General features: G+C 51.4%; 1 protein-coding gene across 1 annotated transcript in view; it reads left to right on the forward strand.

The window, feature by feature from the left end:
* LOC111156742 (phosphatase and actin regulator 1) overlaps window positions 1-27678 on the forward strand; it is a 552659-nt gene that overhangs the window by 511507 nt on the left and 13474 nt on the right. The window contains exon 10 of the mRNA XM_022517799.1: window positions 26163-26218. Within this exon, the coding sequence (XP_022373507.1) occupies window positions 26163-26218 (56 nt within the window). The remainder of the gene's footprint in view (window positions 1-26162; window positions 26219-27678) is intronic.

The raw sequence follows: 27678 nt of genomic DNA on the forward strand, positions 1-27678 counted from the left end.
CCTCTCCCAGGATCAAACCCGATCTTCTTCCTGGGCACGGGGTGGGTGGGTATAGCTTTGGGCTGTTTCCAGAACCTGCTTCTCAGTTTTAAACCTAACACAAAAAGGCCTGTCTTTTAGGGGATGAGGGAAAAGAGAAGGAGCCGTTCCTTGACCCCAGCCATCTTCTCAAAGTGCAGCTCCCCGCACCCTTGGTCAGGCTTCTCTCCCCTTCATTCCTGCTTTCCCAGCTTTGCTACAGAACAAGCAGAGCCCCAGGTATGTGAGGGCAAAATGGAAGAGTTCTCTGTGGGAAGTGAGGTGAGGGAGTGGGGTCCATGGGGAGAGAGGGGAAAACGGGACATGTAGAAAGCAGGCTCGGACTGGCCTCCTGGCTTATCCGTTGCAGAGCTGTTCCATCTGGAGGTAACTGACAAAACAGGCCACTGATGTCCCAGGACAGACTCCTGAAAGGGAGATGGTACCCAGCTTCTCACGCCTGAACCCCCATTCCCATAGCGCCGCCATGACTGGCGGGCAGTGGCGGGGACAAGACCGCAGGTGGGAAGAGATAGACCGTGCACACGCCGGAGGAAACTCTCCACGTTTGAAGCCTCATCCCAACCCTTCCTCTTCTAACAACATTCAACTCTGCTTGGAAAATTCCAAAAATCTACTGGTTACTGTTCCCAACTCTCTGGTACCCCGGTCATGGACTGGGAGAGAAGGAGGGGTGTCGGGAGGTCTGTGTTGGGCATATTCAAGGCATTTGAGCTGGCTTACATCGTGGGTACGGATTCCCCTCGTCTTTGTTCAGTCCTCCAGCTAGGGAGTTTACTCCCTCCTGGCCAGACCCTGGATGTCTCCAGCCAGACTGTAGAAAGTGGGTCTGAAAGGGAGGATGTCGGAAGTGTTTACCGGGTTGTCCGGATAGTACAGATCTCAGCGAATCAGGGGCCACAACGGGCCAAGTCCGCATCTCAGGGTCTTCTTTGAGATAGTGCAGCCACTGATCACACCCAAGGAGTTTTCAGGACGATTCCCTTTGGAATAAGAGTCCAGCTCTGTGCTCGCAGCCATTCATCATCCTGAAGCCAGGGCCACATGGAGGGGACATGTGAGAAGCAGAAGATGATGGTGCAGAGCTGGTCATAGAGTAGGAAACTTGGGTTCTCGCTCTGGTTCTGCGGGTTCCCGAGCAGGCATCTGCCATGGGCCTTCACTTCCCAACCCAAGGGGATTAGATTAGGTCATCTGATGACCTTGTGCCATCGGTGAACTTTATTACAAAAAAAAGTAGCTAATAGAATGTAGGAATCTGCGTTGGAGTTTGAGGCTACGGGGCTGTGGCATTCTTTGGCTCTCGGAGGTCGGATAATCGTGCTGGAAATCTTACATGCTTTGAAAAAGCACGTAGCGAAGTCTGCTGTGTTCCAGGAGTGACAAGTAAGACACAAAACATAATTTTAGCCTGGCAGCTTTAATAGTATTAAAAAAAAGCCAAACAAACAATGCAGCATTCCAAGAATAATCCCAGCTCGGGGGGTGGGAAGCAGAAGTGCCCAGTAAAACAATGTCAAGCATTAAGGCAGAGTTTCTCCGTAAGAATGCACACACATCGTTCTTCCAGAAATACGTTCTCATTGATGCCATCGGGCACACTGTCCAAAATCTCAATCAGTGAGTCATCTGGATGTTTTGACAGTAAATAACTGTTTCCATCAGTTGCCGGATGAGAAATGCGGGCTGCCCTTGAGACATGAACATGGTCGACTGGGTGCACGTTGCTTTGCGCCTTATGTATAGAAACTCAGGGTGGGTGCAGAGAACCAAGGGTGAGCGAGCCCATCCACTGGATGGCAGGGGTTGGGGGGAGAAAAGTAACAGAATGTCTATTTATATTTATTCTGTATCATTCTTAAGCTGCCCGTGTGTGTATTACCACCCACATGGTGTAGGAAAGCAGGGGCCCTAGGAGGTAGCTAAAAGAAAGGGGGTAGGGGGGTGGGGAGGTGGGGGGTGACTGCCTAGATTTTCTTGATGGACATCTCAAAAAGCGTGCAGCCCACAGATCTAAGGGCCCCTCTCAAGCTAGATGAAGAGGACTTTTCATCGCTGGTGACCTCGGGTCCGTGGAAGTGTGCAAGCTCAGGGCAGTCTCTCACCTCCCCATCCCGGGAGTCCCACCCAAGTGCAAGACCCCACTGCTTCCCCTCTGGATCTCCTCTCCGGGCCCTTCAACCTGAACCCTAGGAGCGGTCAGCCTGATCTGCCCTCTGACCCTTCTCCACTTTGCAGCCTGGGGCTCAGACCGTCCCAGAAAGTGAAATTGTCACCAGAGGCTAGAGCACAGGGCACCTGGGAATGGCACTCTCAGGGACTAAAGAGAAGCCTGATGCCCCAAAACAGTGAGCATGCTGTCATCTCCGAGACACCCTCTAGGTCAATTGTCCTGTGAGTCACTAGGACTGCTTGTTTGTTTGTTTGTTTGTTTGTTTGAAGATTTTATTTATTTATTTGACAGAGAGAGAGAGATCACAAGTAGGCAGAGAGGGGCAGGCAGAGAGAGGGGGAAGCAGGCTCCCCACCGAACAGAGAGCCCGATGCGGGCCTTGATCCCAGGACCCTGAGATCACAACCTGAGCCGAAGGCAGAGGCTTAACCCACTGAGCCACCCAAGCACCCAGGACTGCTTGTTTTAAAAGGGGGGAGCTAAAACACCAGAACATGACCCGTGCCCTTAGGCCTTTCCCTGGGGAGCAGCCAGCTTTCCAGACCTAGCCAGCTCTGCCCTCTCCCACCGAGACTCTCTCCTCCGGGCCCTCTAGTCCCCTCCAGAACGTTCAGATCAGACAGGGGAGCAGAAGCCTGGGAAGGAAAATCAAACGGCAGGCGCCTCGTAGTGCATGAGGGATCGTGTAATCTAGATACACACAGGCATGAGGACTGAGGCCATGTGCTTCCCTGACACACTCGTTCCCTGAACACACTTCTTCTCACTTTCACTGTCAGCCTCCTCCCCCGGGGAAGGGCCTTCATCTTCTTTACAGTCGGGATTGACCAGTCTTCCTCCACACCCTCCGAGCTGGAGCGAGCACGCCCCAACCTGTAATTGGAGAATCTCTGTGGGGAAGCTCTTGGAAGCCTTGCTTGGTTTGGGGAAGGATGTCTTTCCTTGTGATGTCCTCTCTCTGCACCAGACACATCCCGGGGTTCAGTCTATGGGCCCATGATTCAACCCCGACCAATCAAAGGAAGATACTTAATTTAAGTTACTTGGAGTATTGCTTTCCTGGGGCGTCCGTAACCGTGCACCAGAGACTGACCAGCTTAGACCACAGAAGCTGACTGCCTCCCGGTTCTGGCAGCTAGATGCCAAGACCAAGGTGTCTGCAGGCTTGGTTCCTTCTGAGGGCCATGAACGGGCATCTGTGCCATGCCTCTGCCCCAGCATCTGCTGGCATTCCTTGGCTTGTGGACACTTTGCCCCAATCTGCCCTTCATTCTTTGCTTCTCCCTGGGAGCGTGTCTCTGCTTCAAAGTTCACCCTTTCCATAAGGAGAGTGGTCATATCGGTGAGGACCCCCATACCAGTCTTGTGTGAACTTGGTTATCTCTACAAAGACCCTGTCTCTAGATCAGGTCACAGTCTGAGCTCCTGGGGTTAGGACTTCGACATACTAGTTTTGGGGAGACATGATTCAACCCATAACATCTGGGGAGATGCAAAGTGGGTCAAACTAGGAAAAGGGCCAGAACCTCAAATGCATGTCGGGACCAGCCAGATAGTGAACAGAAGTGAGGCGGGCGTTTCTAAGATTGTGAACAAAGAGTGCTGGGAATGGGGGCAGTGTGGGAAGTCCACCCCTTATCTACTTATCTAAAGGCACTGGTGCTGTTCCACTTAAGCGCCTGTTGTTTTGCAGACATGAAGGACTAGTTTTTCAGATCCTCTGAAAAAAATCTGGATTTTTTTTTTAAGCAAAAGTTCCAAATTTGTAAAACATGGCACAGAGCAAGCAGAATATATTTATGGACTAAATTCAACCCAAGGACCACATCGCAGCCTACGTGCCTGGTTTTGATCTGAGACCCTGAAGCTATCATTTCTCTTCTGTGGACCATAGCCCTACATTCTCGGGGGAGTGCATGGAGATCTCGGGGAGAGATCTGAGAAAGGAGTATTACTGGATGTTGTAAACATAAATCTGGGTGGCTCAGTCAGTTAAGCCTCTGCCTTCAGCTCAGGTCACGATATCAGGGTCCTGGGATGGAACCCCAATGTCTGGCTCTGCACTCAGCAGGCAGCCTGCTTCTCCCTCTGCCCCTCCCCTCTGCTTGTGCATGTGCTCACAAGTGCTCACTCTCTTGCAAATGAATAAGTAAAACCTTTAAATAAATAAATAAACATGAGAGTGCTGCATGTGTCTACCTGTAGCAATTTGGAATTAACCTCTTACAGAATCCAAATTCATTTGAATGTAGCTATTTATGTGGATTGATCATTAAAGCAATCTACCACGTTCCTAAAAAGAGCTCGTGGTCTCAGGAATTCAGGCAGAGGACTGCAGGCGGCCACGTGACTTTGGACAGAGACCCGCTGGTCCTTGATAGTTTGAACACACACTTCAGACATGAAAACCAGCGCTAAGGGACATGTCCAGATCAGAAGTAGGACCCTCCTTGGACAAGTACGAAAATTCCACCTCTCCTCCTCATCAGGGACGGTTTCTTCCCATCACTTAGCAAGCCGTTGTCTTTGTGGGGGCAGGAGGCAGCGAACCAGATGGGAAAACGTTAGTCCTGCCCATCCCCCTGGAACCTGGGATGTGATTCGCGCTTATGCAGAATGTCATAACGTGGTGGAGAGAAAGAGTAGGCTAAATCCGTATTTTATGCTGCAGGTGCTTCACAACTGAAGTCACCATAAGCAGAATATAAAGTCCTATGTACCGAGGATTAGGTCCGGTTCAAGGCAGAAAATTGAAATCCATTTTTTATGCTCACGGCATAGGCAATAAAAGACAGTAATTCCGGCTTCTAACTGTAGCTCACATGCTGCTTATGATTCGGGAAAATCACTACCCCGACTCTGATGCACCAGCCCCTCCTTCCAAGGTGGCCCACGGCATCTCCTCCCCTCCCCCCACCAAAATCTAAGGACCCGTGCTAAGTGGGAGCCAGCATCTCCCCAGGCCAGGTAATTGCTGCTGCTGCTGCTGGTAAAGCACACCCCAAAAATAAGGAGAACACTCAGAGGTCTATAAATTCAGTTCAACTTTGACTTCGTAGCCCTGGACACGAGCCACTATGAGTCACCACGCCAATAAGAGAGGGAGGGAAATAGACCTGAGAGCACTGTAGGAGCTTCCTTGTGGACCTGGCCCTTGCAGCCAGCTCCTTCATGGTCATCCCTGGCATCTTGGCCTTGGTGGTGGCGACGGTGGTGCTGGCACAGAGCCCAGCCTGGAGGGAACCCGGGAGGGAGGGCATGAGACTGCAGCTTCCCAGCCACAAAGCCCAGCTGGGCATCGCTCAGGCTGGTGGGCTTTCTCTGTGCATTCCAAGACCACCCCTAAAGCAAACTGAAATGGGATACGAGTCGCCACACTGACACTAAGTGGACATGGTTCTTTGTGCAGCATTTGCATAGCAAACGCGTAGACCCGTCCAGTCGCTCAGATGCTTGACATCTCCCATTAACTCGCTGCACAAAATAGAAAATCCTTTTTAAAAGCCTTTGAGAAAGGCTGACATCTCGTGAAAGGTGCTGAGTTGGGGCTACAGGACTGTCTGATGGAAAAGGGGCATCCGCGTTTTGCGTTTTGTTGTTAATGAAAGCTGCGAAGGCTGTCCTGGGGAGATTTGATGGAGGCTTCTTGGGCAGAGGGGGAATACAACTCCCAGAGCTCAGGGGTGGAGGTTGTGGCCTTGGGGCTTGAGCCACACCCATCATGGGACCCGAGGCCCCTGACCTGTCGCAGAGCCTTGCGGGGGTGCAGGGGCCCTTGCTCTCCCACCCCGGCCTCCAGCTTTAAGAAATGCGGTGAAGACAGAATTCTTGTCATCTTGTCACCCAGACGAAGTTTTGGAGCCCTGACCATGCGCACGGGGTGCACGAGGTGCGCGTGGTGCGGGTGGTGCGCGTGCGGGTGGTGCGCGTGCGGGTGGTGAGCGTGCCGGTGGTGAGCGTGCGGGGGAGTGCGCATGAGCGCCTGCGCGTTCCGGAGGCAAGTCATCGCGGTTTGCAAGCCTTGCTCTGGCTGTCAGGGAACAAAGCCACATCTTGCCAGGGGCCCCAGTCCTGCGTGTGTGTGACTCGCAGCCGTCCCGGCTGCCCGTGTGTTTTTCGGTGATAGAGTAAGCGTGGGGGGCAAAAGAGCTGCTTTCTCCTCTGCAAAAACAGAATCTGTGTTTAAAATTTGCAAAGGTTTAAAAAAGGAGAAAGGGACCATCGTGGAGGTTAAGGAGTCTTACTTTGTTTTCTGTTCGGAAGCTTTTTTTGAACAGCTGCTTATTCCAGCCGCATTTCAAAATCTGGGGCGCTGGGCTGGAGAAGGGGGTCACTGCTTTTCCTACAGAAGAAGCAGAGAATGGGTCGATCTTCTAAGCTGCTCCGGGTCAGGCTACATTTTAAGTTGTTAAACGCCCTTTTAGTTCTTCAGCGGTTCTTGTCCTGATTGTTAGGGGGGTAATCTGCAAGGATTATTCTTGTTTGTTGTTCATTTCAGCAGATGGCACAAAGAAAGGCCTTGTTTCTTGGGCTATTTGGCTAAGTAAGAGAAGACTCAGCCTGTCTCCATGGAGAGACGACCACTCTGGTCCCTGACATAAGATCATTTAAGACTCCAGAGGCCTTTCTGTGGATAACACGCTTTCCCCCTCAGAACCTCAGCTGGCCATCTTCGCCTCCACCTGGCAAGGGGGCTGCTGTTGGGGTCCCTTCTTGTAGGGGAAGAAACTGAGCTAATAATCCTAGAAACCATAAGGAGCAAAGAGAAAAAGACCTCCCAAATCCCAGACAGACTTCCCTATCTGAAGCAGACAAGCCAAGAAAAAAGTTTTGTTTGGTTTTGTCTTTATGGTGAACAGATTTTCCATCCCAAGGGCCTGTGGTTGGACAGGGATTGTGTGGGGGAATGGCAGAGTGCTAGACCCGGGACTCCGCCTTGTGTGTGCGCATGTCCTGTAGAGGGAGAGGTAAACCATGGAGGGAAGAAGGGATAGGAGATTTTCTTCCATCTTGGGCTTAACTGGGCTTTTTCTTGCATTTCAGTAACACTGTCCAAGCAGTAGGAAGAGCTAAAACATTTGACACAGAGGGTTGCATCTGGAGACGCTCCTGCCTGATGAAATGTGGGAAGCAAGGGCGTCCAGTGGGGAGGGGGCGGGGGTTCCTACAGTGTGGTCCGTGGGTCAGCAGCATGAGCATCACTTGAGAACCTGCTGAAATGCATATTTCCAGGCCCCGCCGAAACTGAATCAGAACTTCTGAGGATGGGACCAAGGAACCTTCATTGTAACAAGTGTGATTCTGATACACACTGCTGTTTGGGAAGCAGGGGTCTCGTAGACAGAGCACTCCAGCCTTTGAAGCCTGTGAACCTTAGATTGGAAGTTCCGTCCTCCATTGACTGTGTTCCTCTCCAGCCTCAGTTTCCACATCTGTAAGATGGACCTCCCACCCAAGGTCATCAAGAGGTCTAGATGAGTAATTCTCCCACTCGTAGTAGATAGTGAACACTGGTTGCTTCCCTCTCGCTGTGAATTTGAGTGTTATGTTATACTAGAGTCTTACTACTCAGAATAAGTAAGGCTATTCACCCTAACAGATCCTAAATCCCAATGGCTTTAGGCAGTGATGGTTTATTTTTCACTGGAGGAAAGCCTAATGCAGATCAGATGGCATCTCCATCATGTAGCCATCACACGCTTCTAGAACACATGGCTCCGGCATCTCCACAGCAAGGGAAGAGGGGAGAGAAGAGATACACACATTGCTTCCGCTCATGAGCCGCTAATCAGAACTCGGCTCCTGACCCCAATCCAGCTTTAGGAAAGGCTAGAAAAGGAGAAGGAGCAGCTGGAGTATTTGATGAGCACAGTGGCTTAGTCACAGCTACACAGAGCCAGTGTCTGTCGCGGGCCTTCTGTATTGGATGGTTGTTCTGGTCATGGCCCCAGTTGTATAAAAGGGACCATCACAGGGGCGCCTGGGTGGCTCAGTGGGCTAAAGCCTCTGCCTTCAGCTCAGGTCATGATCCCAGGGTCCTGGGATCGAGCCCCATATAGGGCTCTCTACTCAGTGGGGAGCCTGCTACCTCCTCTCTCTCTGCCTGCCTCTCTGCCTACTTGTGATCTCTGTCAAATAAATAAATAAAATCTTAAAAAAAAAAATAAAGAGAGAGAGAGCCTGAGCAGGGGGTTGGAGGGCAGAGGGAGAGGAAGAGAGAAAATCTGAGGCAGGCTCCCACCCAGTGCAGATGCAGGGCTCGATCTCACGACCCCAAGATCACGATCTGAGCCAAAATCAAGAGTAGGATGCTCAACCAGCTGAGCCACCCAGGGGCCCCACTTACCTGTCAAATCTTAAAAATCAAAAACAATCAAACTCCGAGTGACAGAGAGCAGAATGGCAATTGCCAGAAGCTGGGCAGTGGGGGGCAAAGGAGAGGAATCACTCAAAAGGCACAAACTTTCATTCAAAAGATGAGTACGTTCTGGCACACGATGAATGGCATGGTGACTCGAGTTGATGGTAACACGTTATATACCGTCCTGCCCCCAGACAACAGATCTCGCGTGATCTCAGCACACACCGAAAAAACAGTGCCTTGTGATGGGAGGTGCTGGACGTGTAAATTAGTTTGAAATAATCCTTTCACAAGGTATACGTGTATCAAAACCTCAGGCTGTACCTTTTAAGTATATACAGTTTTCATCTGTCTAGAACAAAAGAGAAGGAAGGAGGCAGCCAGATGGCAGTTGGAAGGAAGAGAGCATGGTCTCCTTGAGGGGAGGGGACACGCGAAGGGTCTGACACCCTCTGTGTTAGGGCAAGTGTCGCTGTGTGCATCAGTGAATGAATTGCTCCAGAGGTCGGGCTAGGTAAAGCAACTGACCAAAATCAGAAGAATCGCAGTTAGAGAAAAAAAGAGACCCCCAAATAAACACGCCCTCCATTTAAAGAAAAAAGTGACTTAAGCAGAAACGGGAGATCCCGGAAGGGAGCAGTGGGCCTTGAGCTGAACAAGCTTGTTTTCTGTGGGTACAAGGTCAGCTTCCCAGAGTCCCACGTCACTAATAGAAACCGTGGAATCTCAGCTCCCAACAGATTGATTCTGTCTTAAGTACTGACTAAGCACCTGCTATGTGCATGGCCCTGTACTAAGGGCTACTTAAAATGTAGCTGGAGAGGGGCACCTGCGTGGCTCAGTCCGTTAAGCATCTGCCTTCGGCTCTGGTCATGATCCCAGGATCCTGGGATCAAGCCCCACATCGGGCTCTCTGCTCAGCAGGGAGCCTGCTTCTCTCTGCCTCTCTGCTACTTGTGATTCTGTCTCTCTCTGTCAAATAAATAAATAAAATCTTTTTTAAAATGCAGCTAGATAATCATCCCTCTCCAAGAACTAAGACAAGCTCGTCAAGGCGTACTCGCTGTCGTCAGGTTTACTCTGGGAAAGAGATGCTAAGGGCGAGTTCTGTGGGGAAAAGGGTGGGTCCTTCTGGAGCACTTTTTTTTTTTTTTTCAATTGGTTTGAATCTCCTTTTAGACTATTGATCTTCCCATTTTTTCCCTTTAAAATAGTCCCAAAAGATAGGGGCTAGGCAGGGATAACGTCAACATTGAATCATCCAAACATTTGACTCAGAGTCTTTTTCTCCGAAACCAGCGCGTTAACGGGAACAACTCAAACTTAAATTGTCAGAGCACTTTTCCTGAGATGTATTCTTTTTCTCACCTTCAATCTTTTGATCCCCTTACAAACCGAAGGATGTGTCATTTATATCATACTGTTATCCAGGAAAAGATCTCTCCGAGCCATTTGTGAGCTTACCAGGAGGCAATAAATAAATGGAGTTAAATCATCGTGAGAAACGCTCAAAGCATCTTTCAATCTCCAGGTGGAAGAGAGTTGTGTTGCATGGAATTCTACCTCGAAATCTAGCCTAGTGCTTCCAAATTGGCTTATTCTTTTTTTTTTTTTTCCTTTCACTATGGGCTCTGTGGCTGTATCTTGAGACTCTGGTTTCTTCACTTACTTCGTGGTGGCGTCTTCCCGATCTGAAAAAGTAATAGATTTAGAGTACTTTAGTGCCCCCGTGGACACTCCTGTCACTGCCTGAACACCTGTAGTTTTATAGATAAGAAATCTGAGCTCAAAAGAAATTAAGCTGCTAACCAAGTTCACAGCATTACCTGCCCACACTCAGATTTTAAGCCACTTTCTCTGCCCCCAGTTGGTGCTAAAAATTAATATACTTGCAGCTAACATTACACTGCATGTAAACTAACTGGAAGTTAAATAAAAACTGTAAAAAAAAAAAATTCATCTCCCTCAAAAAGGGGAGAAACATATTCACTTCTCGCCGGAAGACACAGGCCAGTGATTTGATTCGAAGCCTGACAAGCCATATTCATCATTATTTCCCTCAATTTGTGCCTGAAAGAAAAAGGTCTTGAATTTGAATTAAATTAAATTTTGAATTAAATCTTTTTTTTTTTTTAAGATTTTATTTATTTATTTGAAAGACAGAGATCACAGGCAGGCAGAGAGAGGAAGGGAAGCAGGCTCCCTGCTGAGCAGAGAGCCCGATGTGGGGCTGGATCCCAGGACCCTGGGATCGTGACCTGAGCCGAAGGCAGAGGCTTTAACCCGCTGAGCCACCCAGGCGCCCCAAATTTTGAATTAAATCTTTGAGGATCATTTTCAGTAATCAGAAGGCCCGTGGAAAAGGGGCATTGGTGTTCTTTTCGTGGGCACGGTTTCCTCCTCGGTCCTGCTTAGAGAGCAAAACATTTAAATCAAATGCCCAAGGAAGAGCTGTGCCCTTCGTTTTGAAGACCTGAGCAGGGACTTTGAAAGATTTGTCGGCTGGTGCCTGGTCTTGGAGTCCGCCCATTCCCGCAGTTGTATCACTCAAAGGAATGACGCTTTCATCGTTTATCCTTAAGATTAACTTGTCCCTTGTTTCAGTGGTGAAGTTGGCATTTCTGGTCTCCAGAACGTATGTCGAGCTCTTTCTCCCTCACCCGCCAAAATGGGCTTCGGGTTTGATTAAATGTGATTTTTCTGCAGCTCCCATGGAGAGCTGGCCCACACGCGGCCCCGAAAACCTAAGAAGCAGAAATGGATTACAGCTGAGAAGTGTGTGGTGCAGTTGCTTTTCCTGCATCCCCGCACATCTTCACTTACTGGCAAAAATACCTCTCAGAGCGCGTGCAAAATGCTAATAAGAGTAATTCATTTTATTTATCTTCATTATGTTCATTTCACAATGCAAAGATTTTTATAATACCCTCGGAAATTGCATATATGCTCACTAAATAGACAGACTATGAACAGAAAAAAATGATCCGAAGCTACAAACCCAGGAAAATCGCTTTTCCCTCTAATTCTAAAGGCAATTCCTTTGAAATATCAGTGAATATGCTTCTATTTTAGGAAGTGGGATCATGAAAATTTTATATCCTTTGCCCATTGAATCATTAAAACAATAGTTCTTCAAAACGGGAAGCCTTGTTGGTTCCTTTGGAAAAAAAGAATGTAGGCAGGCAGACAAATAAATAGTGCCTGCTGACAGATGATCACTGTGTTGCAAAGAGTTTTTAACTATCTGAAATCCTCCCCTCTTTTTGACTTATGACTTTCCTCCTTTTGTTTGTGGTCCTATGGTAACTCACTAGGCTCCCTCCTAAAAGGTGCTAAGCTAGATGGTTGAATCTTCTTGTGTGTTAATGGACCGCGCAGGAGCTGCCCTCCTGAATTTCCTGACCCGATGTTTCTGCCACCATCCCCAGAAGCAGCCTGTGTCCCACACAAGGGGAGCCCTCCGCTCACCCCACTTAGTGACCTGGTGCCGCCTTTGTTCACCTGGAAGCTGGGCGGGCAGCTGCGGCTCAGAGCCTGTTCTCTGAGCCCAGTGCCTCCGTGGAGCAGCAGCCCCGCCCACCCCCGGCTCACGGGGGTCACCTTGCCCTCTTTTTTGACAGTCCTTAACGAGCAGAGTCATTTGGGACCACGGCCTGTGAAATCCGTTTCTCACCCCCCACTCCCCAAGCAGTGTGACCAGGATACACTCAGGCGGTTTCCACGAAGGGGCTATAAACCTGTATGGCTTAGTCCAGGCAAAACCAAAATAGGCTGCCTCTTTTTTTTTTAAAGCTATATGTAATCTCAGATTCAGAGTACTTAAGAAATTAGTGAAAAATTGTCAGAAATTTACATTATAGGTTCTATGATAGCTGCTTAATAATTTATTAATAAGAGAATGTCAAGGTACGTGGGGCCCCTGGATGGCTCAGTCGGTTAAGCATCTGACTCTTGGTTTCGGCTCAGGTCATGATCTCAGGGTTGTGGGATCGAGCCCCACGTTGGGCTCTGTGCCCAGTGGGGAGTCTGCCTGAGATTCTGTCTCCCTCTGCCCCTCCCCTCACTCTTGCTTGCTCTCTCTCTCTCTCTCTCTCTCTCTCAAATAAATAAAATCTTTGAGGGGAAAAAAAAAATACCAAAGTACATATACAGAACATTTTCTTTTTAACGCTAATAATTTCCATAAAAGTTTTCAAACTGTCTATTTGACAACAAACTTTATTTCAAAGGACATTCTGATCTCCCTCATATACATCACAGTCGTCCTCCTGTTGAGTTGGTAACAGCACCTGAAGGCCACAGACACTGTGCGAAGAAAGGAATCTTCCTGTAAGGATGCCGGTGAAGAGGTGGGGCAAATAATCCTATTACGGAAAGCGAGTCTTTTCACGGCCACAAATGGGAGAACTCCCAGCCACGCCGCCACAGCTCTGATCGCACTGGAGCCGCTGAGACTGACCCCCATGTGGGCTGGAGCTTGAAAAGGGGCCAGGAGTCAGGAAGCCACAGCAGAGGCTGAGAGCTTGGGATGGAGACAGTGAAAAACACAGTGCAGTTGTCCACGTAACGTGCCACGTAAGGAAAGGTGATGCATCTTGCAGGTGATGTGACTGACGTCTTTCAGATATTTTATTTTTAAAGATTTATTTATTGTAGAGTCCCTGACACAGGGCTCGATCGCACGACCATGAGGTCACGACCTGAGCCAAAACCAAGAGTCAGAGGCTCAACGGATTGAGCCACCCAGGCGCCCCCAGAGACTGTGTGTGGTGCGGAGGTTAGGGTGGTGAGGAGGACACGAGGACCGTGCTCGGCTTCCAGTCTGAAGTGTTGGGGGACCCAGCGTATGGCCTCTATCTTATGGGGCCAAGAACCACACAGCGCGTGACTCAAGAAGCCCCCCCTCTCGTTCTGCATCGAGGAACCGAGATCATCTGCGTGGGTCCAGTAAGCAGCGCAGGTGCTGCGGTTCCGCTGGTTGACCTTCCGGGACAGTTTCCAGGCACCGGTGACCCCATGGCAGGGGCCACAACCTGCAGCCTGGGGGCCAATGCCCACCTGTTGGTACATCAGCCCTGGGGAGCCTGACGATGACGGGGACCGCGCAGTCCACCGCGCCTGTAGGAAGTGCGGAAACGCAGGCTATCCCCAGCACAGGGAGAAATTGTGTTTCTCTTCCCAGAAAAAGGTTTCTCTCTGTGCTAATTTCTCTAAGCAGAATGATCGCCTTTGCTTTTACTTATCAGTCCCAGCGTGAAGCACCGTATTGTTTTTACAAATTATACTGGGCACACAGTCCATTCTTTAAAATTGGATTTATTACCTGAGCAATTAAGAAAGCTGCTTCAAGGACAGCTAGGCACCCGCACAAGCAGCACAGCTGGGCTGTTGGCCGGCGGAGCAGGGACCAGCTCTACAGGCAGATGAGAACGGGAATCCTTTTTTTTTAAGATTTTATTTATTTATTTGAGAGAGAGTGTGTGTGCTCAAGCAGGGGGAGCTGCAGAGGGAGAGGGAGCGGACTCCTCAATGAGCAGAGAGCCCGATGAGGGACTCGATCCCAGGACCCTGGGACCCTGACCTGAGCCAAAGGCAGACGCTTAACCCACTGCCCCACCAGGCACCCTGAGAGGGATTTTGCTTAGCACAAGATGTGTGTTGTCCTCAAGGAGGAAGGCCATGCACCATGCCAGGCAGGGCCAGCTGGGAAAGGAGGACCAGCAGGAGTGACGAGTGTCATCTTGTTCTTGCTGCTGGAGCTGGATCCGGGCCCCAGGAGCAGGTGTGACCATGCGAGGAAGAGGGACACGAGGCAAAGCCCAACACTGACGTGTGATTCCTGGAGCGCAGGGCAGGCCTGAGCCCGAAGCTCTAACCTAAACCGAGCATCACGCAGATGTGGGGAGAGGTCGTGGTGGCCGTTCCAGCAAATCACAGAACCGCAGGCGTGTGGCATGTGTGGAAAATGGAGGTGACCAGAGCCTGACAGATCCTCTGTACAACAGTGCATGAGAACATGTACTTCACACACACACACACACACACACACACACACACACACACCACACCCAGGAGAGCCCAGCTCCTGACTGGAGACGCAGGTGCTGAGAAGGGTCTGGTGCTTTGCTGTGGTCGGTGGTTTCCCATCCCTTTCCCGCTGTGATTGCCAGAGGGAGGCCTTCCAGGGCTCTGAGAGGCCGAGCGTTCCCCGGTGGGTGGGACTGTGCCTTTAGACGACCTGATTCTCAGTTGTCTCTGGTTAAAGACCTGATGGTCATGGGGCGCCTGGGTGGCTCCGTCAGTTAAGCGTCAGACTCTGGATTTTAGCTAAGGTCATGATCTCAGAGTCATGAGATCGAGCCCTGTGTCGCCTCCACGCTGAGTGTGGAGTCTGCTTGCAATTCTCTCTCTCTCTCTCTCTGTCCCTCTCTCTGCCCTTCCCACATTAAAAAAAAAAATAAGACACAGTGGTCAGGATACTCTCCTGGGGGAAGAGACCAATCCGGAGGGAATGTTCTACCAGCAGCCATTTCCCTCAGGATGGAGGTGGGTGTTTCTCTGACACCTCAGGAGTTGGTGTTGCTTGTGGTCCTGTGAGGGACAGTGCAGTCATGGCCCAGGGCTGCTAATGGAGTCTGCCCAGTTTCCCTGGGCTCCTCCTAGGACATGACAGCCCAAAGACGCTGCCTTTCCCAGTCCCGGGCACTGGGGCCATGGTCACCCGTGATTCCCCTCCAGTCTCCCACATCGCGCGTACATGCGGGAGAGTGAGGGGGTGTGTGACGTAGGTGCTGTGGACCTCGTGTGACCAGATGTCGGGACATAAAGAAAAAGAGCCTAAGGGAGGGAAGAGAGCTTAGACGCTCATTCACCGGGCTGGGCGTGTGACCAGATGTCGGGACATAAAGAAAAAGAGCCTAAGGGAGGGAAGAGAGCTTAGATGCTCATTCACCCGGCTGGGAGCTAAATGTCCCTTGCTACGTATATGCTATGAGTTCAGTCAATTTGGGGGAATATATTTAAGGGAAGATAGTCTCTTCTGTCAAGGAATCTCCCAAAACATTGGGTAGATAAGGCCAAGAAAGTAGAGAGAAATCATTTCTGTTTGTTTCCTCTATAATCAAGGCAAAATCTATTCGAAGCATCCCTGTCACTCCATGTTATTCTTCTTTCCCTTTCCCATATAAATCGATCCTTTCCCAGACAGATAAAGCCATCCCATTCACCTTTCCTGGTCCTTTTCCAACTAAAAAGATCTCCAAAGAACACAAAACTGCAAATCCAGACTGGTTAGGCATTCCTAAAGTCCACCATGCTACCAGAAAGAAAGAGTATGTGTGGGGAGAGGGTGGTGGGGTGGGGAGGGGGGCGGCTCTGGTCTTTTTTGGTGCATCGCATGTGTAGAAAGATAGACTCTGTGAAAGATTGTCCTGCCACAGGAAAGCGCACCCAGTTTAATGAGAGTGATTGCATTCAATACTCCTCCTTCAGGCTGCAGGGCTGTTGGTTTAAAAGTGAAGATTTATAGGACACCTGAGTGGCTCAGTCAGTTGAGCGTCTAACTCTTGATTTCGGCTCAGGTCATGATCTCAGGGTTATGGGATCAAACCCCACATCAGCCTCCCTGCTCAGCGGGGAGTTTTCTTGGTCCTCTCTCCCTCTCTCCTTGCTCCATTACACATCTCTCTCTCTCTCTTAAATAAATCTTTATTTTAAATGAAGCTTTTCATTTACAGTTGGGGAGTGATAGTTCAGGAAGGAGTAGGGCATCGTGGGACTTTTAATGAAGGAGGACTGTAGGAAACTTGGCCAAATAAGGTGATCAAAACCCCCTCCACACCGGCGTCTGAGACTCATGAGGGGTTTTGTGTGTCCTGCTCCAGGTTTCTAAACACCATGGGATCTCATCTGAACCTGAGTTGTTGTTTCTAGAAATAGGAGCTCGTGGGAGGCAGTGGGAGGACATTGGCTGGACCCCTACTGAGGCAAGAGGGGGAAGGAGGCTGGGGATTCCTGCTTCCCGTCTCCTGGTTTCTGCCCACCTTGTACCTTCAGAATCCCCCTCAAGGAGTGCTGATGTCCCTGAGATATTGGACCATTGGGGGTGAATATGAAAAAAGCATGAACCACACATATTCTGTGACTCCTAGGAGCAGTCTGGGTGGGAGGGAGCAACGCAGGCCCTACGTCCCACTCTTTATCCCTTGCCTTGCTTCAGAAAGTCACCACGGGTTGTGTATATTGTTTATTGAGGCCCAACAAAGCAGAGGCATCAGGGAAATCTGGAGCCATAATATTTTTTAAATGAGTGGATGAATGAGTGTGTGAATAAATTAAGTATATACTCTTACGCCCTTTTCGTGTTGTCTGGGCTGTGCGTGTGGACCTACCCATGATACCGTCCATGACAGTCACTCAACAGGGATACCCAGAGCCTCCTCTCTTCATTAGTATCACTCTTTGTCCTTGCCTTGATGGTCTGTGTCCCTCAAAAATAATATTCTTGGGGCACCTGGGTGGCTCAGTGGGTTAAAGCCTCTGCCTTCGGCTCAGGTCATGATCCCAGGGTCCTGGGATCGAGTCCCGCATTGGGCTCTCTGCTCAGCAGGGAGCCTGCTTCCCCCTCTCTCTGCCTGGCTCTCTGCCTACTTATGATCTCTCTTTCTGTGTCAAATAAATAAATAAAATCTTTTTAAAAAAAATACTATTCTTTAGAGAGTAAGGACAGTAAGTCAGGTGTTTTGCGGAGACTCGGACAATTGTGGGTATGCTTGGCCGACATGTCCTGAACCCCGCAGAGGTCAACTTTCTCGCACGGGATCAGCTCTGTGGACACGAACACTGTGCCCTCACACTGGGCGGGCATCCATTCGCAGTCAAGCAACCAAGAGTTGTCGAGTGGCTTTCCTAGCAGTGAAGGCAAGAGCCCTCAGTGAAGGGGATAAGGCATCAAAAGAGCATGGCCAATGCCATTTGATAATAATAATGGCAGGACATGTCATTGGAGACTCCCAGAAAAGATTGGAGAAGATGGGTTTTTGTGACATGGGGAATATTGTGCGGAAGTCATCTGAATATTTTCCTTGGCTTAGTCCTCTTGGTCAGACCACTGTGTGTCGTTTGAGCTTCTACCGTTAAAGAGAAATGGCACAATGACAGTCTTATCAAGTGATCGTTATCTGTCACTCTCTCCATCCCCAGATTTGTTATGTGTGACAACCAAAGCAGGCCTCTCCTTCCCCTCTGGTTTTCCTGAACCTGAACAACTTCATCAAAAAGGAAGACTTTCCATAGCATGATCTTTCCATCCATATTCCACTAGGAAACATAGGGCTCACAAATTATGATAACTTGAGGAGTTATGGACAGCAGGACTAGTCATAAAGATGTGGGCAAGCTTCAGAATCCTTCTCAACACAGCTCCCGGCAGTTCTCTCAGCCAGCCAGAGGTGACAGATGAGATGACTGTCTTTTTCACTGGGATTCATGTTGATGACTGTTGCATCTTCTCTAAGAACTGATAGACTGTGTCTCTATTAAGATGGCCAATGGAAGGCCTGGACCAATATCTGGTATGTAATGACTGGACAGACAGAAGGACTCACTCATGCATGGATGGACAGATGGCTGGACAGATAAAATTAAGCTAAAGGTGACCAGATCTCCTCAGCTACTTAATGTGGTAGAACAGTGGACTTTTTTTTATTCCCTCATTCCTTATCTTTTGTTATCACATTGTGGTAGCCTTTGTTTTGATTGATTCTTCATGTCAAGACGGCCATGTTGAAATGAGTCTTTTCTTTGGTTGACTTCATTAGCTATCTTAACTCCTATTGTAACAACTCAGATACTCTTTCAACATGAAATCTTCCCGATTGCTAAGGTGGGGTTTATGCCTAATAATACCAGTAACACTGGAGTATTCACTATGTAGGCTCCTGATTTTGGGGGGATTTTTGTTAGATTGTCTTTAACCTCTAGACCCAGTGTGGGGGCTTGAACTTACAACCCTAAGGTCAAGAGTCATGCACTCTACCGAGTCAGCCACATGACCCTAGACTCAGTTTTGGTACCATTTTGGGTTCTTTTTAAATAGGTCTGATGCATAACAAAGCACACAGTCCCCTTGTTCGTTCCAAATGGATTTCAACTCCAACATTATTTTAGTGTTTTCTCTGGTTTTTACCTCACGATGCCTGAGCTTGGCCATGGGACCTCACAATGGAGCCACAGCCAAGTAGGCAAAGCCAAAAACACTTCTTTCTTAAGAGGATCCTACTTATCTATTTGAGGTCAGAGACTCTTGTCAAGTTACCAAAATAAAATTTCATGTCTTCTACTTACTTTTAAAAGGGATTTTTTTAAAAATCTCTCATTCGGGCCTCACCGCACTTCTGGGCAGCAGGCAGGCTAGCTTGTGGTTACAACCACCTGTCCGGTGGTGGGACTCCGAGCACAGGTCCAGCGCCACAACGTGCCCAGGTGACCTTGCAGTTAATGGTGGAGCCGGGCCAGGAGGCAGGCTCTGGATCCCAGTCCATTTTCTTCTCTCTTGGCTCTTTCCATGCTAGAATGAGGCTATCTGTTAATAGCTTGCGGGGAATGAGGAGGAGGAAGAAAATTGAAAACTCTTGACTGAAATTCCTGGAAAGAGTTGGGTTCATGGATTAGTAATGTTAAGAGTTGTTCTGTCTTCTTGGTGGAGAGAAAGGGTAGCCGGGCAGAGTCCTGAGGCATAAAAGCAGAACTGCTGTCCACTCTTCCCGGAGGAACCTCTTCGGTGGCCGGGCCACCGCTGTGTAGGGCCCAGAGTTCTGGCCATCCCCATGGCACAACTCTTGAAGTACTACTCATTGATTGAGTCATCAAAAATCTGTGGAGCCCCTCCTGCGTGTCGGGCGCTGTCCTAAGTCTAGAAACATAAATAAGGCATGATTTGCCTGTGAAGGATTCCTAGTCTGGTTGCAAAGGTGGTCATAGTGGGTAGCATGGCTGTCGGGGTGAGGCCATGAACAAGATGGGGGACCCCAGCAGGGGGCGCTCCTAGCTCTACTGGTTGCATCAGAGGAGGCTCTGCCTCTTCTCCAGACCCGGGATGTGTGCTGGGTTCTCAGGAGGAACAAGGAAGAGTGAAGGCCAGAAGCTCTGGGTGCCTTTCACACTCATGCCGCAGGGCACGGGGAGGGGTGAGTGTGAGTTTTATTCTTAGTGCAGTGTCACCCCTGAAGGCTGTTAGCGGAGGAGGGGATCTCACTGGGGCCTCCCTGACCTCCCTCTTCCTTTGCCCATTCTGAGCACCAGAAGTCTAGGCAATCTGCCTGCAGAGATGGGCACGAGAGGCTGGGGCGTGGGGCGCGGGGAGAAGGCCGGCTCCTCCAAGGCCCCCACCTGACAGGTGGCAGACCCTTGCTGGGTACACACAAGGCTGCTTCTGAAGCCACCCCCAGGACAGGACACCTCTGGGGCTCTCCCCAGGCGTGCCACCCTCTGGGAAGCAGGAGCTCAGGGTGTGGAAGGAGGCGTGAGGGTGCTGAAAACCAGGGGAGAAGGAGCTTCGAGAAGTGCCTGTTAGGCAAAGGTGCCACACGATAGAGAAAGGTCAGGTAAAATGAGGGCTCTATAAAACCACTGGATTTGGCAGTGAATCCTCAGTGACCTTGGCAGGAGCTGATTCCTGATTCATCACTGTTGTCCCACGGCCTGTCTCATCCTGTGTCATGAGGGACAGGCATGTGCAGGGTGGGACGTTGAGCTAGATGCTGGCAGCGGCCTCCCCAGTCGTGACAGCCACGAATGTCTGCAGACATTGCCACACGTCCCCTGGGGGCAGAGTTGTCCAGTGGAGAACCAGGGCAGTAGAACGGTGTGGACAGAAGCCAGGGTCGTGTTGGGTTACTGCGACCTCACACCTGAACCACTCTCTGGAGAGGTCGGGCAGCTGAGAGCGGGCTGGAGGGGGAGGTCCACTGGGGTAGGGGGCGGCGGAAGAGGAGAGTAGTTTGTTCTGTTTTGTTTCTAACAGAGAACACATGTGCTTGCCCTAGGGAAAGAACTAGAAGAGAGGGAAGGGTTAAAGACAAGGGACAGTCATGGGGCAACATGCCTTTAATGAGTTCACGAACATGGGGCGTCTCCAGTTACCAGAGTCTGTACCAGGCGCTGTGGATGCCACGCTGAGCCAACGAGGGCTCCCTTGTTCAAAACTGAAAATTTCAAAATGGCAGCAGAGCCTTGGAGCCCAAGTGCGGGCCCTTCGCAGTGAGGCCCCTGTGCAGCCGCCCAGGACTGAGTTCGTGAGATGACCCTCACGAGGTAAGGGAACCAAGTGGCCCCGCATCACTTGGAACTCGAGCCCCGGGGTCCAGTGGGCAGGCCAAGCCATAACAAGAAGGACAAGCGCTATGGGAAATAAGGGACTGTTGTCACCCACGGCGGGGCCACCTTCACCGAAAGGTTAGCGACCACAGGGAGTCATGTCTAAGGTTGAAGCTGTGAGTTTGAGGATTACCCCCAGTTCGCCCGATGAAGAGGAAGAGCTAGTGTGCGTCGCTATAAGGAAAGGCACATGAATCTAGAAGAAACCAGGAAGACGCAGTTATGTCTGAAGGACAGAGTGTGGGGGGATTCTTGGCTAGCGTGCCGATCACGAACTCTCCCCTAGGACCCTGGGTGTTTGACTCTCTCCTGCAGGCCCTAGGAGGGCACGTGTGGGATCACAAGCGGGGAGTCGTGTGATGAGGTTTCCCTTTAGAAAGACCATCCCATCTGGGCTGGAGGAGGGCCCGAGCGGGATGGGCTGCCGCAGCCCGGAGAGATGGTCCAGCTGTGGTGGGCTGCAATGGGGGTGGTTTGGACCTGGTGGTATTGGCTGTTGAGGGTCAAGTGCAGATCATGGGGAGGCAAAGCTCTCAGGACAGGAGGAGAAGACAGATAAATTCATTTAGGACCTTGTGAGTTTGACAGCCTGTAGGAGTATAAATTAGGTGGTCTAGAACTCAAAACTACGACTGGAGGTATAGATTTTTGGAGTGCTCGGAGGTAGATGTGAACTGATGTCATGACTGTGGGTGAGATCTTCCCAGGAGCATGTGTGGCATCAGGACAGGCAGGATCTGGGTGAAATAACTACGGAAAGCACCTGTTTTGTTCTCTGTGGTCTCCTAACACCTGGGTTTGTAGCGATGACCAAGGCCGCACAGAAACACCCCACCTATACAGAAGTGACATGTTCTCCGGAAAGGTTCCGAGGGAGGGGCCGTAACTCAGTGTGTCTCCCCTTCCCCCAGCCCCACCAGGCCTGTCTGCACTCGTTCCCTTTCCCACCCGGGGCAGTAGTTGGGAAACCCGTCTCCTGATGCCTTAGGACGAGTCCTTCCTATTTCTCTTCCCATCTGTCTGGAAGGGCCGTTCCCTCCCCCTGGGGCTGAGATCCAGAAGACCACAGTCAGTTCTGCTTTGCTTTTCCCTGAAATGCAGATACAGCTTTCAGAGATCCCAACTTTAAAATGAGGGCCCTCCAAACAATACACGGTTGTGAACGCTAACGAAAACCGTGACCTTGCCGTTCTGATGCCAGCAGAAGGCTCGTTAGCAACCTGGGGCAGAGGGAATCCTCCGCAGCATCAGGAGTCAGACCAGCCAGACCCACGGGGCTTCTGTCGTGCCTCCCCTGCTCTGCGTCTCGTCTAAATCATCCTGCCACCACTCTCTCTCACGGGCTCCTTTGCCTCGAGGCCAAGACCGAATTGCTGTTTGCTTCGGGTTTAAGCCAACCTTGTCACGCTCCTTGCAAGCAAAGAGAAAAGCCTTAGTTCATGTGGCTGCTTCTTCCGGTGACCGGCACAGGCTCGTTCAGACTGATGCTACACAAAATCCTCTTCTGGGCTGGGCAAGAACCTGGAAGGCTCCTAGGGGGCCACCGATGGCACATGGCATTTAAAAAGGAGCTCCGTGGTTTTTCACTGGGCGGCCAGTGCAGGTCGGTGAGCGGGGGTCCATGTAAAGAGGTAAAAAGTGTGAGCCTCCCCAGAGCCCCCTGCCCCTGCATTCCTCTCATCCAGCCAGGCTTCGGGAAGAATCGTCCGTACTTGTTCCATTTTCTACCCTCCGTTCTCGACTCTCTCCAGCCTGGCTTCCCTCCCCCGCGCCCCCAGCAGAGCTCTGGGCAGGATGGTCCCCAGCCCGCTGGTGCTGATCCCCTGGGCCGTCTGCCAGACTCTCCTGACCTCTCCGTAGCACTCGGCACCCAACGTGGGCCATGTCTGTCTTCCCACCTCGCTGCTGGCTGCGTCCTGCTGGGTGTCCTCCTGCCCTTGAACCCTGCCCTCCGCCGACTCCTGGGAGGCTCGTCATGCGCGTCTGAGCGGTGAATAGTGGGATTCCATGAGCTTCCAGCCCCAGCCCCCCTGCCTCCTCAGGCTGTGCTCTGTTGTACTCTTGGCTTCACATCTCCGTATTACAGACCCGCTCCAGACTTCTCTCCCAGGCCTCGACCTCTCCTCTCCACAGAGCACGTGCCTGCGGCCGCCCTGCTTGACCTCCCTACTTGAACGTTCCAACAGCATTCCGACTCAGCAGATCCAAAGTCAGGCTCTCGGTTCCCTTCCACCCTTCCCATCCTCCTCCAAAACACCCGCCTCCCTTCCCGCATGCCCGTCTCCGTGAATGGCCTTGCCTTGCATCCAATTGTGTAAGCGGTGAAACCTCTTACTTCCATACACCTGCTTCTCCCCGCTCTGTCCGTCTACACGACGTCTCCATGGTCGGTCAGCTCGGCTTCCTAAGAACATGCCCGTCAGCCGCCGCAGCCCAGCCCGGGTGTCCCTCCTCCCTGAGCAGTAGCCTCCTGTGGCTTCTTCCCAAACTGCCCCTTGTGTCCCCCTGCCACCCCCAGTCCACTGGCCAAGGAGGTCCGTTGTAAATCTGAAACGTTCACTCACCCTTGCCCTCACCGATTTGAACATGTTAGTGCTCTCGTGGCTCCACATTGCTCCTTGAGAAAAGGTCAGAATCCTGACCATGGTCCCCACGGGCCATGCGGCCTGGCCCCTGCCTGTCCCCCAGCTTCCTTCCTCCCCTCGCTGTCCCTGCTCTAACACGTGGCTCCCTTCGTGGGCCTTCCCATCGGGGCCACCGCGTCGCTTCCCCTGGGACCCCTCTCCTGGCCTAATTTGGCCGGACGTGAGAATCCCCGCCCAGATGCTCCCGTTGGCAACCTTTCACTGAACTTACAATTCACACTTGCTTCGTGACGACCCGAATAACCACTGCCACCCCAAGACCCCAGCACAGAACCTGGCATGGAGCTGGCCTTCAACCAATAATGTGTAAAATGAACAAGCACATTTATTTAAATATTTTATTATGGGTTTTTTTTCTATTTTATTTATTTTTCTCTCCCTCCCTCCCCACTCGTGTTCCATAAATGAATTCACACTTGGATGGGACTAAGTATATTGCCACTGTTTCTAAGAACCATGCCCGCACGCGACAAGGATAACGTCAGCCTTCGCCGATTAAATTACTCTCTATTATATGCAGCGAAGTCCCCAATGGCCTGTCTGCAGAAAGTAGGTTCAGAGCGGAGCCAGCACTAGACCCCAGGTCCCCTAACTCCTGAGCTGTTTGTGCTTTGCCCTAACGATGCCGGAGTATGATTTTCCTGCCCGATCTCACTTTCAAAGCTGAAACACCTCATAACTGCACGTGTCCTCTGGGAGGGAGGGCTTAGCTCCATTTGATCGCTGTGATCGGCCTCAATGTTCTCAGACCCTTTTAGGAGACATGATACATAAACAGGGGGCCTCCCTTGAAAGCATGTGTGTTTGACTCTAAGGCCGCCCAGCTAACAGAATTTGCTCTGCCTGTAGTTCAGTCTCTCCTCCTTTTGTCCCCTTCCAAACGTGACCCATCAGAAAAAACAAAAACAAAAAAGCCAGGGCAGAAGGTCTGGCGACAGGATCAGTGGGCTTCTCAGACACAGCTGGTGGGGAACGTTCTGCAGATCCTTCTGGGCACAGGACTTCTGGGATACAAGCTCTACCTTGAATCAGGAGCTTTTTCAAAACCTACTGACCCACAGCTTTGGTGGCATCCAGAGCCCAGGCCCCGCCAAGGGGTCCCATAAAGCTGGCCACACGTCCCTACAAACGAAGCGAGGATGCTGGGGGAAGATAGATGGAAGGTGACGCAGAGCCCCCAAGCAGCTCATTCTGAGCGGAGTCCGCATTCCAGAGCGATGACACAGTTTCCTCCCGGGGTCTGACAGTGCTATTTTAGGAAAGACTTCGAGACTCCAGAGTCCCAATTTAGAGCCTCCAATATTGCAAATTGCCAGATATACAGCAGGCCCTTGTCAATGGGAAGAAACAGCATCTTCATGGGACATTCAGAAAAGAAAATGACTAGCGAATATGACCTTGTTCTTATAAACTGAACAACGCTTTGGAATACAATTGCCAGCCGTTTCCAGGGTGCTATAGATGTCACCAGCCGGTGTCCGACCGGAAATTCTGGGGCCTCGAAGCCCGTGTCCTCCCCAGAGCATGTGTGGTGATGCGGTTGGGCTCTCAAGGATCCAGGACAGGGAGGAGAACTGCGGGCGACAAGAAGCGTTCAACGTCAACCATTTGCACTCGGTAGCCATGGACTTTCTGTGTTCACTCCGGATCTCCTGAGGTTCCGTGGTGTAAACACCTTGCCGACCAGAGACACCGGTGCCAAAACTCAGGGAGGAAGCGCGGCGTGTGCTCCTGGGGGAGCGCCCCTCACGTCCCAGTGCAGGCCCCGTAGGAGCCCCAGACCCCTTCCACAACCTTCTCCCACTGTGTGTGTTGCTCATTCCTGGAGCTTTATCTGCCCAGACCGGCTTGTACTACTCCGCGGGGCCCTGCCCACTCTCTGGTGACTTCTGCCAGGCCTTGGGGCCACCAGCATCGGTCCCCGCCCCCCCACTGTTGCATCACGGCCCAGGGACGCCCCTACTATGATGTCGCACTTGTTACGGCCCCATGACTTGCCCGCCTCGGGAGTAGCACTTATGTTCCTGCTCCTTTGTCCTGCCCTGTCTAAGGCGGCTCTGGTGGGGATGGGTGGGGACAAGAAGAAGAGCATCTATTGTTCACGGACAAGCCTCGCTGTCTCGCGTCTCCCCGAGGCCATGAGCCTCTTTACGTCCTCACTGGATCTGCACAAACATGGCAAGAAGCGAGCTCTCGCCCTGGGGCTTGGGGGCGGGGGAGGCAGAGGCCACACTCCCCGAAGCGAGGAGGCCACCTGAAAGAAAGGGACCTCTGTGACCAGAAGCATCCACTGGCCCGGAGGCCCCAGAGGAGCGGGGCTGGGGAGGGGCCGAGGACGGGAGGAAGAAGGAGGGTCAGCCTGGCGTGACGTGACACCGGGTGCCTTTCCTGGGGTTGAAATTGAGGAACCGAGGCGGCGGCGGTGGTCAGAGTCGGTCTCGCAGCGCACAAGATGGGGCAAGAGCTCCTGCCACATGCTCCGTCTCATGCGTCTACCAGGGCCGGGGAGATTAATGACCCAAGGAGGATGTGATATGGTCCAAAAACTTTTCCTGGATTTCTTCCGCAGGCGGCTGAGCCAGAGGCCAACGGCAGAGGAATTGGAGCAGAGGAACATTCTAAAACGTAAGTGACTCAGCCCGTGGTGGTCGCTGATGCTGTGTGGTGGCTTTGGGTCCTGTGCAGGGTGCGGGCCACAAGGTCTTTCCCTTGGGCCTGTGTGGAAACGCCTGAGAACGGCTCTGATGGCTGACGAGGGACCCTGGTGTGTTAGAGCATCCCGGGCGGCCTCCCCGTGGAGGAGGCAAACCCGAGCCCACTGGGCCCGTTGGAAGTTCCTGGCCCATAAGGACCACCTTCTCCTCCGTGGGCTGTGAAGTCAGAGAAGCTGCAACATTAGAGCCAGTGAACTCACTAAATGACTGTGAGCAGAATCGGGGTCACCTTCAAGCCAGAATTGCCTTAAAAACCACAAATGCTGTATTGAGAGCTAAAATAAGGCAGACGGCCGTTTGAAAGCGGGGACTGGAAACCCTGACTTTCCGCGGCAGCCGGCCGCTGTTGATAACCCCCCTCTTCCTTTGAAAATTAAAAGTAGAGTCTAGGAAAGCATTTCCAAGTGAGAATGCTTCATGTCCCCCTCTCAGGACTCCGGCAGCTGGCCCACGGTCAGCCGGCCGAGTGCGGTCACCCAAGAGGGCCTTGCCGTCACTCTGGCCTTGGGGAGGGAAAATGAAGGAGCAGAGATACTCGAATAGAAAGCGGGAATCCACTTGGTGCATCTGAGGGTCACCAGGGCTCCTCCATGGCGGGGGAGGGGAGGTGTTCAATGATTGATAGAACTCTCTGCCCACGTCTGTCCCTTCATTACCACTGTCACCAACACTCTCAAGATGGGTCAGCAAACAGTATTTCTAGTTCAACTCGTGACCCTTTCTCCCCACACACGTCCACTTCTAATTTCTCTCTAGAGAAGAGAAACGCACACTATGCAGAGTTTCCCGGGAATGTCATACCCTGGGCTCGCAGGTGCGCAGAGACACGTACACACGCGCGCACACGCGCGCGCACACAATCACGTGAAGCATCAGTTTGAGGGGCTGGATATTTCCACTGAGACCAAACTAAAATGTTCTGGATCTTCCTTTTCTACGCGTCCCGACTGTGGTCTGGAGACTTGTTCAGTTTTGAATGGTTTTGCTGAGGGTGAGCTGCCGCATTTCCCCGGGGAGGGCTGGGCGGAGCGGGATGGCCCAGCAAGGCGGGCCTCGGTCTGGCCCCGGCCTCCCCGTCCCAGACGGGCTGCCTCCTCCCCAGCTCTCAGCGGGCGTGGTTTTCGGGACTGGGCTTCCTCAGTGCTGACTGCATCTCACGTAACTCCTAGGTCTCTAGGAATGTGTGTGTATATTTTTTTTTAAAGATTTTATTTATTTGACAGAGATCACAAGTAGGCAGAGAGGCAGGCAGAGAGAGAGGAGGAAGCAGGCTCCCCGCTGAGCAGAGAGCCCGATGCGGGACTCGATCCCAAGACCCTGGGATCATGACCTGAGCCAAAGGCAGAGGCTTTAACCCACTGAGCCACCCAG

The sequence above is a fragment of the Enhydra lutris genome, unplaced genomic scaffold (assembly GCF_002288905.1).
Source record: "Enhydra lutris kenyoni isolate GAN:26980312 unplaced genomic scaffold, ASM228890v2 scaffoldscaffold48, whole genome shotgun sequence".
Classification (NCBI taxonomy): domain Eukaryota; kingdom Metazoa; phylum Chordata; class Mammalia; order Carnivora; family Mustelidae; genus Enhydra; species Enhydra lutris.